The sequence below is a fragment of the Barbus barbus genome (genome assembly GCF_936440315.1).
Source record: "Barbus barbus genome assembly, chromosome: 13".
Taxonomy (NCBI): Eukaryota; Metazoa; Chordata; class Actinopteri; order Cypriniformes; family Cyprinidae; genus Barbus; species Barbus barbus.
In genome coordinates, this window is record NC_136741.1 from 295,878 (window position 1) to 309,879 (window position 14,002).

The 14,002-nt window shown below is 42.4% G+C and overlaps 1 protein-coding gene across 2 annotated transcripts; it reads left to right on the forward strand.

The window, feature by feature from the left end:
* The first annotated feature begins 175 nt into the window (after positions 1-175).
* lyl1 (LYL1 basic helix-loop-helix family member) lies at positions 176-12,761 on the forward strand. Of its 2 annotated transcripts, XR_013785019.1 has the most exons (5): positions 257-556; positions 3,195-3,625; positions 6,416-6,510; positions 8,813-9,330; positions 12,734-12,761. XR_013785019.1 is itself a non-coding variant. In XM_079432545.1 (4 exons), exons 2-4 carry the CDS (start codon positions 3,279-3,281, stop codon positions 9,271-9,273), a joined length of 903 nt encoding a protein of 300 aa, XP_079288671.1. In that variant the 5' UTR covers positions 176-556; positions 3,195-3,278; the 3' UTR covers positions 9,274-12,533. The 2 variants fall into 2 exon arrangements, 1 of the variants encoding a protein (XP_079288671.1); XM_079432545.1 differs by lacking the exon at positions 12,734-12,761 and having other exon boundaries at positions 176-556; positions 8,813-12,533.
* The last annotated feature ends 1,241 nt before the right edge of the window (positions 12,762-14,002 follow it).

The window sequence follows — 14,002 nt, forward strand, 5'->3', positions numbered from 1 at the left end:
TGCAAGTTCTGCTTCCTTTTGGTCGAGATCCAATAACCTTCAGTGTCTGAGGCTCACCAGAAAGAGAGAGAGAGAGAGAGAGAACAAAGAGAGAGAGAGAGAGAGAGAGCGAGAGAGAGAGCGAGAAACGGGTGGGGGGGGCTCTTATCTCAGGACTGCAGGCACTTTTTTTTTTACTCTTATCAGCATCACCACATTGTACAAGTACATCCTCCTGTCCAGCAGAGAGCAGAAAACTCTCTCTCTCTCTCTCTCTGTGTGTGTGTGTGTCTCTCGTCCAATACTAGTTCAGCTCAACTGCTGTCCAGCTCGAGCAGCATGTCTGTTGGTGATGGAGAGAGAGATGGGCACACGAGCATCACTTCTAGATCAGCGCATGTTCCGTCATTCCTGCGGTGAGGTCCTCGCTCCGTGTCTCTGATCTTCACTGAACGCTGGAGAATCTTGTGGAGAGCAGCGCTCAGGAACGGGAAGGAAGTGCGAAGAGGAGAGCTAGGGTTCGATCGCTTCACAGACGGCGTGAACGAAGACCACAGAGAAAGTGACCACAAACACGGTGAGTGACCGATGAGATCTCGCACCGCTTCGGTGATTTGATTCACAGCTTATTTTTCAGAAGCAGTGTTGACGCTCTGAATAACTTAATACGTTTATTCAGCACCACTGACATGAGTACAAACTCATTTGAGAATCAGAAAGTTCTTGTAAACTGACTTGGACATTAAAGACTCAACGACGGAAACAGATGTTTGAAACGTCGGAGGAACGGCTGGAAGAATCGTGAAATGCGTGATGTTTCCTGAGAGCTTGAAAATACGTGGAGCTTCTAGAACATCAAGAGTGTGTGTTTTGTTCAGGATCGGACTGGTCGTTATGAAAAATAAAGCTCATTAAAAACTGGACAGAAAGAGGAACCAAATGTGAGGAATAACAGCCGATGTTGAAAAGAGGGAAACGTGAAGGAAAGCAATTTGCAGAAGTGTGTTGAATCGCTCTTTGTGTCTGTGAGAGGATGCTCATTGATCGATTGATTCGTCGATCAATCAATGACTGATCACTAGACAGCAGGACGACTGACAAATGATATACGCAGAATACCAGTGACAACAACACAACTAGATAGCAGCTGTTCCTGATCATTTCAGAAAGGCGACACTAACATTAGCTGTTTTGGCCGACATTAGTACCAAACCCAGACAGACTCCTGGCTGTGAAAGATCTAAAGTTTTAACATTGAATCCTCTTCCGCTCCTGATCCCATGATAATCAGTGTTTGTTGTTTAGTTGGGACATGTACTTGTCTAAAAGTGTTTTTCTTGCTCCTGCGATGAGCGCTCATGTCCACTGCATTAACTAGTTGAGTTCTGTTCACACTGATGATTCAATGAGTCTTTCAGCAGTGAATGTGTTTGTCAGTCACTGAACCGTGAGAACTGAACTGGAGTGACTCTGGATTCATCTGCAGTGTGAATGCGAATCTTAAATCCCCCGTATACTCACAGCACATTTACAGCATCCCAAGAGCACACCTACATATTACACACTCGCTGCGGACCAGCGGAAGTTTGACGGTGTTTACAAGCAGAGTGAACTTTTCTGGAACCTTTCTGGTCTGGCAAGAGTTTGTTTCAGAAGTTTGAAACCACTTACCAAGCCAAACGTTCCGGAAAACCTTGCTCCGACCCTTTTTGTTTGAATTGTCACACCAGTTTGTTCTACATATGTGATCCTGCACCACAAAACCAGTCATCAGGATCAAAAAAAAAAAAGATTTATACATCATCTGAAGCTGAATAAATCATCTTTCCATTGATGTATGGTTTGTTATGATAGGACAATATTTGTCTGAGATACAACTATTAGAAAATCTGGAATCTGAGGGAGCAAAAAAATCTAAATATTGAGAAAATCTCCTTTAAAGTTGATCAAATGAAGTTCTTAGCAATGCATATTACTAATCAAAAATGAAGTTTTGATATATTTACGGTGGGAAATTTACAAAATATCTTCATGGAACATGATCTTAATATCCTAATGATTTTTGGCATAAAAGATAAATGTATAATTTTGACCCATACAATGTATTTTGGGCTATAGACCAATTCAGAGTAGATGTCACAGTTATGTCACTTGTAGCTGCGCATGCATAGTGGTGGCAGAAAAGCACTGGTAACAAGTGGAGGTAAACGGGTAAAATCCATGGAATAAGAGAAAAAAAATATTTTTGTGCCTTTTGATGTCAAAATCAGAATGTAAATCATTTTTATAGAATACTGTCGTAAAAGACGCCATTTGAAGCTAAATGCAGATATTTAAATGGACAGACTATGGATGAAAACTGCTATGATTACTGTACTTTTAAAGCATAAATTTGATTTAAACAATAGGTCTACATAATATTCACATGCTGTTCATAGGGGATGTATTGTATTAGCCCTACAGTTACAGCATGAAATATTATTTAAACCTATTACTATTAACATTTTTACACAGCATTTATTTATTTTATCTCACAATTCAGACTTATTTTTCTAGCAAACGCAAGTTTATATCTCCTAATTTGGACTTTATAACTCGATATAAATAAAAAAAATGAGTTTGTCAATTCTGAGGGGAACAAAACCTCCTAGAAAGTCCTATTCTGAGCCGAGGGGAAAAGAGAGAGTGATGAGTTGTGTTTCCTTATTAGAATTGTGAGATATAATCTCGGAATTGCAAGAATAAAGTCAGAATTTTGAAATCAAATTTACCTTCTTTTTTTATTCTTTTATTCCATGGCTCCATAGACGGCCGCTTGAAAACCCTCATTTTCGGTCAATCGATAGGCTCCGCCCACAAAAAAGTAATCCCTGTCAATTTCGTTAAATAACAGTGCTTATCGCTGGGTGACGAGCTCTTGTAATATGCGGAGAACATTTTGATAATGACACACATAATCTATAATCTTTTTAAATCTAACTCTTAGTACCGTATCCGTGTAATTCTCTAGCCTTAAAGGCTATCTCTCCAGTGTTTTCTGCAACCATGATGCACGCGCATCCCGAATGTTTACAAACCTATAATTGGGCTATTGCTACAAATATACCTGTGCTACTTATGACTGCTTTTGTACTCCAGGGTCACATATATTTTATAATAGTAATATCATAATATGACTTCAGAGGCTGCTGTCTGGGACTGTTCTGTTGTTTCAGGACCAAACAGAAATCTGCAGGCCTCCCCATGAGGAGCGATGAGAAGAAGCTGAGAGCATCAGGAGCGATCATCCGTCTCGGGTCATGATGGAGAAGAACGAGCCGCCCATCTCTCCGTCCTCTCCGTCTGTCCTCCAGCCCGTCAGTCCAGCTCGCTCCAGTTCCCCCGATGCCAACGCGGCTCGAGATGCAGAGAGCCGTACGGATGCAGTCGAACCCGAGGCCAGCGCAGCCGAGACACCCCCCCGACGGAGCCCCCCCACCATCGCCGTCTCCTCACCGGCCCTCCCGCCCAACATCCCGGTCATCAGCCTGGCTCACAGCAAACCGCCGCTGCCTGCGCTCTCCCTGCTGACCGGCCTGCGCCCCGCGGAGCTGCGCCTGTCCCTGCTGCCTCCACCCTTCCTGCAGACGCACCCCTTCATCAGCAGGTGAGGCCAGGTTACAGCGCTGTGATGCTGGAGGCGCTCGCCAGGGGCTGCTATCAGAGCTGGGCAGATCACTTACAAATTCCAACCCCTTACTGATTCCAAATTACATGACAAAAACTGTAGTTAGTAACGTAATCCACACATTTTAGGGAGTATAATAGACTATTTTTTTGATTACTTTTTTGTTCTAACTCATTCATCACATTCATGTAATAGGATAGTCTTCCTAATCTACTATATCAATATGAAAATGCAAAGAAAAATCATATATATTCCATTCATTCTTGATATCATGAAGTGCATTAAATGTTACATTACATTATCAAGCCTTCCCAAACTGCAGTTTGTTTGTCAGTTTAATGAAAAGCAAGTAATTAATTCAATCATAAAAATGTAAAATTATAATAAATCATTTTAAAATAACATCAATCAAAATAAAATATTTATAAAAAAATGTAAACATTTTATGTTTACCTGCATGTCATGTGACCATTAAAACCTGTTAGCGTTCACCAGAGCGACGTCGCACTGAACGCTCTTTGTTTGCATGTGTCATTGTTTTCTAATAGAATAAATGAAACGGGACAAAGTTAATCTTGACAAACTATAAATCATTCTGAGGGTCTAAGCCTCAAGCATCGACGACAGATCGCTGTTTTTCGATGGAAAGCTTATAAGGAATGAGTGGCACAAATTTGCTACATTTGTGTAAGCAGTAGCACATCCAAACACGCAGAGTAAAAAAGCCGTACGTACCTTTATCATTGTAATAACGAGCCACAAACGCGTCCACTGCTGAAATCCCAGTTTAGTTAGAGAGGTAAGGGTCCACAGAACAACATCCCAGCGAGCACTTTTAGTCCAGCGAAACAATAACGTTGTAATAAGGATGAATATTCCTTTGTTTACGTTTCATTTCTTCAGAGAGTTATTGTTCGCGTCCGTTATGGAATAAATTACGCTCAAAACAGCGTCTTGGTGGTAAAAAAACAAAACGATGTTACAGCATACGGTTTTACAAACATAATGAGACCGTCTACGGAAAAAAAAGTCTCAGAAAAGCGGAATATAGATTATTTGAATTTGGCGCTCCCTCCAGCCGGCAGTGACGCTTCTGTGACGCACGCTGTCATCTGAGCGGGGCATAACTTAGCGATCTGCTTTATCCATAAAAAACTGTTTTTTTTTTCTTCTACATTTTTTATGTGTGTGTGTGTATTGTGTGGGGAATGTGGCCGTGTCTGCATGATTATAATATGTATGGACGCACATCAGCGTGTTTATTAGCGACTCTATGACGGCTATCATTGTGATTCATTGATCAGCTATTATTGATTATATGGCCCATCTGTATGATCATCATCTGAATGGAAGCACATCAGCGTGTGTTTACTGACTCTATGACCATGTCTGGCAATATCACTTCACGTCTGGCAGTGATATTTATCATTGTAATAACGAATAACGAAGAATACTTCAGTATACATACTATATACAAAGCATTTTTTTTCTATTTTTTTTTCCTTTTTTATTACTCAAATAATTATTTTTGTATTTTTAGTGCTCAAATAAATCTGTCTATTATTTTATAATTGAAAAACTATGCAGGAACATGTATAATGACTAAAATAGCTTGTATAATTCTGCAATCCATTTGGTGGTTATTTTTCCTCAAACAGGGGGGAGGGGGGACTATAAATAGTTTCAGAAAAAATATTGCAGGAATCTCATTTTTCATGGTATCTTCTTCAAATTTGAAATATGAACTCATGAGACCAGTGGCTTTCGATCCATTACTTTTCTGGATTGCTCCAGGACTTATTTCATGTATTTGTATATGAAATAAAAAAACATTCAGTGTGGAAAAATATTTTTCAAGGCACGTCAGTGTCTATAACTTTTTATCTTTTTGAGCATTATCAACTCTGGATGATAGATAGTAAAGCCCAGAGTCTCTTCTTTCCAAAGATACCTAATTTGTTTGTGTAAGCACACTTTGTCACAAACTGTTACCATTTTAATTTAGGTAGGTTATTTTCACCTGCGAGGCCACAAATGGGGGTGAAGGTTAACAGGTTTTTAACCAACATCAGAGAACCGTAAACATGCAAATATTAAAATGTTTATTTAAATAAATACTTTAAAAGGGGTACTTTTAAGTAAATATATTAGGGGAAATTGGTTCTGCTGACAAAAAAAAATTGGGATTCCATGCATTACATGTAAGAAATAATGCAATTTTTTACATTTTTAAAATATGAAAAATAATAATTTGAGAATCAAATTATGAATAGCTAATTTATTGCTATTGAGTGGATATGTAATCATGTAATCAATAAAAAGTAACTGTAGTCTGATTGATTTATTTTAAAATGTAATTTAATCTAATATAATCTGATTAGGTAATCCAGATCACATGTAATCAGTTAATACCCAGCTCTGGATGCTGTTCAGTGTTAGGGTTAGTTAGAGTCTGACCGGTCGTTTGAGTCATGCTCTGAGGTTTATAGGGTGTTCTGGTGGTCACTAGGATATCCTGTGTTCTTGGTTGTTAAAACCTGGTTGGTTTAGGGTTATTCAGCTGTTTTCTGGTGCAGCAAGTGAAAATGGTTCAGAATGAAGAAGAATGAATAGATCTATCTGAGCTGTGTGCTGTAATGAGGACAGAGCAGTGACCGTCACGTTTGTCCAATCAGTGACAGACGGTCATTAAACACTCAGGATTGCTTTTATAGATTTCTTTTCCTCCTTCAACTCCTCATGTTGCAGTGTTTTCTCTCCCTCTCTCAGCTCTTTCCTCGGACCATCGGGAAGCTTCGGGATCTTCGGTAACGCTCGTATGAAGAGACGCCCGTCCACACACTTCGAACTGGAGCTCAATGACGGTACGTCATTTAATCTCTGGGTGTTTTGTGAAAAACTAATTGTGAGGAAGACACTAGGGTTATCAAAAGTCGGTACTGAAAAAACCCCCCAAAAAACGTGAAAGTGCCAGCATTTCCCATGAGCTTTTTGAGCGCTGTTGAGCGGATTCTGAAACGCCTCTGATTGGCCATTGTGTTCACGCGCTCAATGCACAATCACAGACTAGTGATGGGAAGTTTGGATCATTTTACCGACTCGGACCGTTGAGTCTCGTTCAGCAAAATATTTTTTATTTTTTTTTTTTTTTTTATAGTAGCCTATACTGATCTGGCAAGTGGTCACGTGGTAAAAGAACGAACGACTCAAACCCGAGACTCGAGAGATGAACTAATTCCAGTACAGGACCCATAGAATGTTGTGCAATGTGCACGCGCGACTGAACGAATCACTCCCCGAGACGACTCGTTCTTCCTGAGTCACATTAAAGATTCGTTCAAAATGAACGAATCGTTCAAGAATGACCCATCACAATCACAGACATTTCTGTTGAGCACGTGAACACAATGGCAGTATTCAGGTTTTTTTCAGTCGCTTTGGTGCACTTCTCGAATCATCCTTAATATTTGCAAAGAAGTATGTGCATTGCTCAAAACAATTCGTACAAACAGCACCACACAATGGATTGTCAGTATAACGGTGCACTCTGTTAGTATTACCTGATGTAATTTTGATTGAAAGGGATATTGATTGAAAGAGACAGGATAGGATTCAGTTACACTTTTACTTGTGTTCTGGCAAAAAAAACAAAAAACATTACAACGTCATTGTGATATAGAAAAGAAATAGAAATATGGGTGCAAAGGTGAAAAATTTGACAACTAGATCAACCATTTTGCATTTAAAGGTGTCATATGATGCGATTTCAAGTTTTCCTTTGGAGTTACAAGCTGTTTGTGCATAGATGAGATCCATAAAGTTGCAAAGACTAAAGTCTCAAATCCAAAGAGATATTCTTTATAAAAGTTCGTCCACGCCCTCCTAAAACGGCTCATTCAAACACACCCCACATATCTACGTCACGATGTGGGAAGATTTGCATAACACCACCCACATGTATATTGAAGAAGGCAGAGCTATTATTCTGGCTGTAGTATTGTTGCTGCCGCCGGCGTCATGTCCTGGAGACGCTGTGTTTCGTTGTGAAAGTGAAACTGCTTTGTTTGGGCTTCCAAAAGAGGACACAACTAGAAATCAGTGGTTAAGTTGTATTTAAAACACTGTTCCAGAACAGTTCAACCCAAATATTAGAGTGTGTGCAGCGCATTTACGGAGGACTATTTCCTGAAGCTGGAAGAGTATCCTACAATGCAGGCGGCACAAAGACTGTTTCTATAAAGTGGGGCAATTCCAGCTTTGCAAGAACAGTCTGGTGCTTCTGACGCACAGCCTGTAAGTGTGTTTCTGCTACTGATGATTCAGACACGAGTTTTGAGCAGCGTAGAGTAGTGCTTGTTTCTCGTTTCTCCGATCACAAATGCAGACATGGTAATGTTTACGTGAAAAGACAGAATAAGTCATTATAATCAGTAATTATGTCCCCACTGGATGCAACAAATGCCTCGTTTATAATGGGTTTTATTGCTTTAGTCTCGTCGTGCCGGGACACAGCATCACAATACGGTAAGGAGTGTAACATTTCCGTCTCACGCTTGAGGTATTCGGCCAATCACAACGCACTGGATAGCTGGCCAATCAGAGCACGCTACGCCTCTCAGAACGATGAGCTTTGTAAAAATGTATGTGTTTCAGAGAGGCGGGGCATAGAGGAGCAACAATAATGTACAGTATGTGGAAAATGTGTAACCGCATAAACGCGTTACATTACACCAAATACACAAACTAATGTTCATTTTAGCAACATCATATGACCCTTTAATGATGAGCTAATGACTAGATGTTTTGAGGGGCAACAGTTAATGTAGGAAACCATTGTTACATAATCAACTGCATGAATGTACCAAAGCAATCGCAACTTGTTCAAAAGAATGAGAATCTTTTTATGACGTGCACAAGTGACTAGATGATGTGGAGGTCGAACAAGTAGTTTTGAGTTCATTTCTGATCTGAGAAATGCACCAAAGCCACTGAGAAAAACTGTAAGAATCCGCTTAACATGCTCGTGGAAAATGCTGGTGTCGTCACATTTTTAAAATTTCAGTAGTCGATACTTTTGACAACACTAGGAGACACACGTTGTTTAGAGTTGTTCGGTTTTCACACTCTTCTTCGTCATGAAAGCTCAGCTGTGTGGTTTTCCTCCAGGTCCTCCTCAGAAAATGGCTCGGCGTGTCTTCACTAACAGCCGCGAGCGCTGGCGGCAGCAGAACGTGAACGGCGCTTTCTCCGAGCTCCGCAAACTCATCCCGACCCACCCGCCCGACAAGAAGCTCAGCAAGAATGAGATCCTGCGCCTCACCATGAAGTACATCAACTTCCTGGTGCAGCTGCTGAAGGACCAGAGCAGCGGTCAGTGTGAAGAGGCGGCGGAGGACGGGAAGAAGGACGGGAGCGAGGCTTTGGGGAACAGCGGCTCCCGTGAGAACAGAGACTCCACAGACTCCGTGACGGTGCTGACGGCCTCCTCGGGCTCCAGCTGTTACGGAGACACAGACAGCGAGGAGAGCTCGGGGACCTGCGGCATCCAGACCAAACACGGCCGAGGCATCACGGAGAAGGTCCAGGAACAGATACTGACGGTCACAGCGAGCAGCTACCAGCGGTGACCAGCGCTAACCACCTCAAACTGACACGCTGGAGGAACGTTCAACCAGGGTTGCCAGGTTTTCACAACAAAACCCACCCAATTGCTACTCAAAAATTGCATTTCGAGGGATGTTCCCTAGTAAAAATCGCATTCTGGGGGTAAAATACATGTTTTATTGAGGGGTTCCCTGATAGAATTCACATCTTAAGGGCTAAACATCACGTTATTGTGGTCGCTTAAACCCACGGACATGAAAACAACCCACGGAAACAGTGTTAGAGCAGCCCAATTCTGCTGGAAAACTGTGGACTTGGCAACACTCGACGCATAGAAACTCTGTGGAGTGACGGCGATTCATGTTTGGTGTGTCTCGTGATTCTTCACGTCTGCCACTTCTCCATTTAGTTTCCTAACTGCAAAAAAAGGCTTATCTTACTTAGTAATTTTGTCTTGTTTCTAGTCAAAATACCTAAAAATTCTTAAATTAAGATGCATTTACTAGATTAAGTGCATTATTTTACTTATCCCACTGGCAGATAATTTAGCTTATTTTAAGCAAAATGCACTTAATTTAGTTTTTTTTTCTGCTGGAAACGAGGCTAAATATATTGCGTCATTTTGCTTATCTAGTAAATGCATCTTGATTTAAGAATTTTTAGATATTTTGACTAGAAACAAGACAAAAATACTAAGTAAGCTAAGCCTTTTTTTGCACTGATATTTGAAGGAGCCGTGTCGGGGAATAAATAGAGTCTGTGGGTTCCTGGTGTGATGGTGGGTACCTCAAACTTCACATCTGTGACGTCTGACTGGATTATATAATAATGTGTTGATCTTCTGAAAGCATCACGACTCTTTCCTGCTGAATGGAGACATCATCTTCTCTGTCTTCTGTCCTGTGGACGTCTGAAGTCCAGCGGCGTCTTCAGGAGGATTATAGAGGATCTGTGGTAGCTCCATCTGAGCTAGTAAATGTTTGGATGATGTGAAGCTGTAATTATGTGGCTTGCGTTCAACTGATTTTTGTCTGAATTAATTAAACATGATAGTTTGAGATGTTCATCTCATTTTCACTTCCTAATGAACACGGGAGGCTTTTAGCACTAGTGCAACAGAATGAAGAGCAAAGGAAGAGCGTTACGTGTGTCAGAGGATGATGGGAAATGTAGTTTTATAGTTTATGAACTGGATAAGGCCTTGTCCACACTAATACGTTTTCATTTGAAAGTATCTTTTTCTCTCCGTGTTGGCCTTGCATCCACACTGAGACGGTGCTTTTGTCAAGGAAAACTGACCTTTTTGAAAAAGCTAAATTTGAAAACGCTGTTTTTGCATTGTAGTGTGGACTGTGGAAACGATGGCGCATGTTTAGTCATGTGATGCATATTGTTCCAATAGATGTGTGTTTTTACTGGTATTGTGCCTGTTATGTGCTATTCACTTTCACACTATTGCAACAGATGTGTTACTTTGTACACTCTTCGTATCACAGTCCTGCAAAGATGACAGAAAATTTACTCGCGATTGCTGTTTGCGGCAAAACCTGAGTGCAGTTGCGTTTCAGATCAGACATATAATTGTGAGTGGGTGCAACCTGATCGCATGCTGGGATATTTTCCTAAATATAATAATCCTGTCAGAAGAATTGCATGAAAACGTATCATGTTTGTTTCGTCTGTATCGTCTCAGTCAGCTTTTTGAGGCTTTACGCATGCGTGGTAAAGCAGATTTAACTTTTTTCTGATGTTTCAGTGTGGATGAGAAACTTTTGGAAAACGCTAGTGTCGACAGAGAGCTTTTTAAAATGTATCTGGATTAATGTAGACGTAGCCTAAATGGGTTTGGAATCTGCCACACTCTTCCATACACAAACACCAGCCCCGCAGAAAACCTCTCATGCTCCGTGTTAAAACAAAACAAAACATGGAAATCGAAGTAGCTCAGTTGTCAAATGTAAATGTTATGATTTTTAAAATTATTAGGCATGTCGTGAAAAATATACTGTGTGGCTTGATTTCATGTCAATGTGTTTACTAGTGTACACTCTTAAAAATAAAGGTGCTTAAAAGGTTCTTCACAGCGATGCCATAGAAGAACCATTTTTGTTTCCACAAAGAACCATCCCTTTCTTACCTTTTTATAATCTGAAGAACCTTCTTTCGCCACAAAGAAACAGAAAGGTTCTTCAGATGTTAAAGGTTCTTTATGGAACCATTTAGACAAAAAGGTTCTTCTATGGCATGGTGAAGCACCTTTATTTTTTTAAGAGTGTAGTCAGTTATTGGGGTTTAAGCAGTCTTACGCTCACTAAACCCGACCGATGCTGTGAAGCTGTTTTACGGCATGCTGCGTCTGTTCTCGACTCGTTCTCCAGGGTGGACGTGTCTTCTGCACTTATTGTGTCCCTCGGAGCAGATGGGACGTCCTCTGGCCCTTGTGTGATCAGGATTTTCCAGGATTTTTCATCATAGAATGCCGGGACAGGAAAATTATTTTGTTTAAAAAAGGCCCGTCCTGTAGCCGGACACAGTTTATCCATGACAGAAGCGTGAGAATACAAGCGGGATGGAAAAACTGTGACGCTGTTCGGCCGAGCTGTTTTTCCCACTGCAGCTGTGGCAGCGGAGTGTGTGTGCGTGGGGTCAGAGGTCAGCTGTGGGTTTGACTGCTTCTCGTGTATCAGGTGTCCAGGAAGCTCCTACAGTTGCTGCTGTCTCATCGTCAGCCAACCGTCTTCCTGCTACGGAGCGCTTGCGGCCGCACGGTTATGAAAAAGGTGGAAAGAAAGAAAAAGTGAAAATCATCCTCTCCATTTCAGCCCTCCGTCAAACACACACACACACACACACACACACACACACACACTCGTGCGAACCGCATGGCAGGAAGGGAGACTTGCGTAACGCTGTAATTCAAGGTGGAATGACACGCCACAGATGCTCACGTGGTTCGGGGACACGCCAGTGTTTCCCGTCTCTCTGATACTGAGGCTCTGGGGGCAGACGGCTGGTGTGAGAGACAGAGATAACACCCCCCCAATGCCCCAGGGCAGGGCATTATGGGTACCACACCCTCAGTGCTGGCACTGCGCTCGGCCACCTGTACAGTTTCATCATGCCAGCAGTGTTTGCCGCGGTTACGACATCCCTGGTGACACTGAGCACTTCCTCTGGCCGAGGTCACACACACACACACACACACACACACACACACACACTCTCTCATTCTCTCACACACACTCTCTCTCTCTCTCTCTCTCTCTCTCTCTGTCTATATAGCAAAAAAAATTAAATGTTAATAAAATAAAGAATTATAATAATAAATAAAAGATTATACTATAGACATCATGTAACAACTGAACTTAGAAAACTGAACATGGTATAGATGATATAGATGTGTGTAGCTGTAATGTGTGTGTGTTTGTGCTGTGAGTGAGTGTGTGTTTATTGGCTGTTTGTTTCTCTCTGGCTGTCTCTCAGGAGATGACAAGATGCTACAAATCTTGCAGCTATATTACAACATTTGGCTTCTTCACAGACTGTGTTCACTGAGTCTGTACATCGTCAGTGTTTTCCTGAGTCTCACATCACTCACGGCGCTCAGGTAGATCGCAACAGTGGATTCTCCATTTAGGGCCCAATAACATTCCAGTTTGTGCTGGTTTTTATTGCTGTTTGTCCAATGGGTGATGTACTTGTGTTTTTCTGTGTTTATAATGTGTGTGAGTGTGTGTGTGTGTGTCCTGAGGCTGGCTGATCTCTGTGTGTGTGAGTATGTGTGTGTGTCCTGAGGCTGGCTGATCTCTGTGTGTGTGAGTGTGTGTGTGTCCTGAGGCTGGCTGATCTCTGTGTGTGTGAGTGTGTGTGTGTCCTGAGGCTGGCTGATCTCTGTGTGTGTGAGTGTGTGTGTGTCCTGAGGCTGGCTGATCTCTGTGTGTGTGTGTGTCCTGAGGCTGGCTGATCTCTGTGTGTGTGTGTCCTGAGGCTGGCTGATCTCTGTGTGTGTGTGTCCTGAGGCTGGCTGATCTCTGTGTGTGTGAGTGTGTGTGTGTGTCCTGAGGCTGGCTGATCTCTGTGTGTGTGTGTGTCCTGAGGCTGGCTGATCTCTGTGTGTGTGTGTGTCCTGAGGCTGGCTGATCTCTGTGTGTGTGTGTGTGAGTGTGTGTGTGTGTGTCCTGAGGCTGGCTGATCTCTGTGTGTGTGTGAGTGTGTGTGTGTGTCCTGAGGCTGGCTGATCTCTGTGTGTGTGAGTGTGTGTGTGTCCTGAGGCTGGCTGATCTCTGTGTGTGTGTGTCCTGAGGCTGGCTGATCTCTGTGTGTGTGTGTGTGTGTGTGTGTCCTGAGGCTGGCTGATCTCTGTGTGTGTGAGTGTGTGTGTGTGTCCTGAGGCTGGCTGATCTCTGTGTGTGTGAGTGTGTGTGTGTGTGTCCTGAGGCTGGCTGATCTCTGTGTGTGTGAGTGTGTGTGTGTGGCCTGAGGCTGGCTGATCTCTGTGTGTGTGAGTGTGTGTGTGGCCTGAGGCTGGCTGATCTCTGTGTGTGTGAGTGTGTGTGTGTCCTGAGGCTGGCTGATCTCTGTGTGTGTGAGTGTGTGTGTGTCCTGAGGCTGGCTGATCTCTGTGTGTGTGTGTCCTGAGGCTGGCTGATCTCTGTGTGTGTGAGTGTGTGTGTGTCCTGAGGCTGGCTGATCTCTGTGTGTGTGAGTGTGTGTGTGTCCTGAGGCTGGCTGATCTCTGTGTGTGTGAGTGTG